Source organism: Nothobranchius furzeri, chromosome 18 (assembly GCF_043380555.1).
Source record: "Nothobranchius furzeri strain GRZ-AD chromosome 18, NfurGRZ-RIMD1, whole genome shotgun sequence".
NCBI classification, from domain to species: Eukaryota; Metazoa; Chordata; class Actinopteri; order Cyprinodontiformes; family Nothobranchiidae; genus Nothobranchius; species Nothobranchius furzeri.
In genome coordinates this window covers 17,460,854-17,463,518 of record NC_091758.1, presented here as the reverse complement: position 1 = coordinate 17,463,518, position 2,665 = coordinate 17,460,854, and the positions used below count along the sequence as shown (strand labels likewise).

General features: G+C 47.1%; 1 protein-coding gene across 1 annotated transcript; it reads right to left on the bottom strand.

Moving 5' to 3' along the window:
- Window positions 1–321: 321 nt before the first annotated feature.
- Window positions 322–1,755, bottom strand: LOC107391885 (nanos homolog 1). Its single transcript, XM_015969377.3, has one exon. The coding sequence runs from the start codon at window positions 1,675–1,677 to the stop codon at window positions 946–948; it is 732 nt and encodes a 243-aa protein (XP_015824863.1). The 5' UTR covers window positions 1,678–1,755; the 3' UTR covers window positions 322–945.
- Between the last annotated feature and the right edge of the window lie 910 nt (window positions 1,756–2,665).

Sequence of the window (2,665 nt, the reverse complement as noted above, 5' to 3'; positions counted from 1 at the left end):
TCCCTTTAATTTAAAAAAAAATCTGCAAAACTGAGTAAAGCATAAACGATGTTTGCATAAAAATTTTGCGCTATTACCTTTTAATATTTGTATTATTGTTGTAGTAGTATTAGTAGTAGAGGTATTTAACATGTTCAAAGGTTTCATGGTTTAATGTTCGTTTTAAAAATGCTTAAATGAGTTTTCATTGTTTAACAACAGTTTAACGTTAAAATGTTAAACTGCTGCAGATGGAGGTTTTGGACGCTAGGGAGCGCAACTGTCCATGTTTTCAGAAGGTGTGTTTGAGCAGCCTTTGCAAAGTGAACAGAGTAGTCGAACTAAAATGTAAATGATGTGTTTATTCATAAGCCATTTACAGTGGATTTATTCTCCAGTGGTACATACAGTCAAAACAAGTACATAAACAACGGTTTGTTTGGAATGTCAGGTTTCATCTCTATAGGTGTTACAAGAACAGCAGGTGCACAAGGGTAAGTCAGTTTTGAACTGAAACGAGCAGCAAGTCAGATCCGCTTTAGGCAGATCACACAAAACCAGGACATCCAACATAAAACCAGAAATACCTCCAGGTTAAGATTCTATATAAAAGAGTTCTCCTTTGGTACAAAACATCTCAGCAGTGCTGCGCGTGAAGGGAGGTTTGCGTCAGTCAGCCTCCCCATCAGGGGACATCCATCAGAGGGGACACCCATCAGGGGACACATGGGGAATAAACATTCGCCCCAGTGCTGCATGATGAGCTGACATGCTCTGGCACAAACAGCATGAAGGTGGCATTCGCGGGTCATCTGGACAAAACTTTGGCTCGAGTGCTGCGTCTGTGTAAACTGCGCTCAGGACGGAAGCGTTGCGGATGCATCTGACATCATGTCCGACCCCAGACCCGGTCGCTTCAGTGCAACTTCTTTTTGTTTTTTCATTGTTGTTGGGGCTCAGAAGAGCTCAGAAGAGTTTCAGCCTCTTGCCGAAGGCCCGGCCCCCCCTGGCTACTCTCTGGTTTGGCTGCTCTTTGGACAACGGGCAGTACTTGATGGTGTGCGCGTTGTCTCCGTTGGCGGTGCACAGGGGGCAGGTGTAGGCCCGGAGGATGGGGCACAGGACTCTCCCGTCCACCGCCTTTAGGATGTGGGTACCGTAAACTTCCTCCGGCGCACCGTTATTCCGACAGAACACGCATACCTTCGGCTCCGGCTTGCTCCTCTGGCTCTGTTTGCGTCGTCGGTCTATTGAGAACACGTCGAAGCCGGCGAAGCTGCCCCCGTATGGAGGAGAGTCTCTCCCTCCCAGCTGAGCCTCGGCTGCGACGTGCTCGTACGGCCGGAGCAGAGAGATGCTCTCCTTCAGTTCGTAGACGGAGAGCGGCGGCGAGCCCGGGGCTGCGCAGCAGCAGTCCAGGTGTCCTTCAGTGTCTCTGCCGTGCGCAATAACGCAGGAGCAGACGGAGGACTCGTCCTCTAAACCCAGTGTCGCTTTTAAAGACTCCGTGATGGAGTTGGGGTTACAGTACGGGCTGCTCATCTTGTTTTTGGCGACAAGAGTTGATAAACCTAGGTAGTCGTTCCAAAAGTTAAAGGTGTAATCATAAGGAGCGCGCATGTCCAGGTAGTCCATGCTGCTGCTGCTGTAGCGTCCACAGGCGAGAGAAGGTGTTCCGGGCCGGGTCTTTGTTGGCATTTAAAGTTCTTGTCTCCTCTCTAGCTCAGTCTGATCGCAGAGCTCTGGGTTCAGCCGCTGATAAGTCCTCTGAATCAAACAGGGGGCGTGGTCTGGTTTTCCAGAAGCAGGGTCCACAAAAACAGCAGGAGCCTCCCTCTCCAGGAAGAAAGAACCTCTGCTGTTATGTAACGAGCTTGCTTTTTGTTTGTTGTTCTTGTTTCAAGAATCCGCATCAACTCTTGGTTGACTCAAACACTGAACTTTAACCCCCTGGTGGTCACCACGATGGAGGCTGGTGTTTGAGTTAGCTCCTCAGAAAGCATCAAAGCTGCTGATGGGGAATGAAAAAGGCTTAACAGAGACAATCATTTGGATTTTTTAAATCGTTAATGCTCTCAATGTAGAGCTAGACAGCAATATTCACATCAAAACCAATCAGAGGACAGATGTTTAAACTGTCATAAACATAGTCACTAACTAAGGATGGAGCCTGTCTTTGTTTTAAATATTCTCATTAAATGAACAATCACCCACTGGTTCATCATCACCAGTTCATCACTGGTTCATCATCACCAGTTCATCACCAGTGGTTCATCATCACCTGTTCATCATCACCAGTTCATCTCTGGTTCATCATCACCAGTTCATCACCACCGGTTCATCACTGGTTCATCATCACTGGTTCATCATCACCAGTTCATCACCAGCGGTTCATCATCACCAGTTCATCACCACATCAGTTCATCATCACTGGTTCATCATCACCAGTTCATCACCACATCAGTTCATCATCACTGGTTCATCATCGCTAGTTCTTCATCACTGGTTCATCATCACTGGTTCATCATCACCAGTTCATCACCACATCAGTTCATCATCACTGGTTCATCATCGCTAGTTCTTCATCACTGGTTCGTCATCACCAGTTCATCATTGGTTCCTCATTACCAGTTCATCACCACATCAGTTCATCATCACTGGTGACTGTTTCATCATCACCAGTTCA

Excerpts from the sequence above, each read along its gene's own strand:
- LOC107391885 (XM_015969377.3), bottom strand. The coding sequence starts at position 1,677 with ATGCCAACAAAGACCCGGCCCGGAACACCTTCTCTCGCCTGTGGACGC.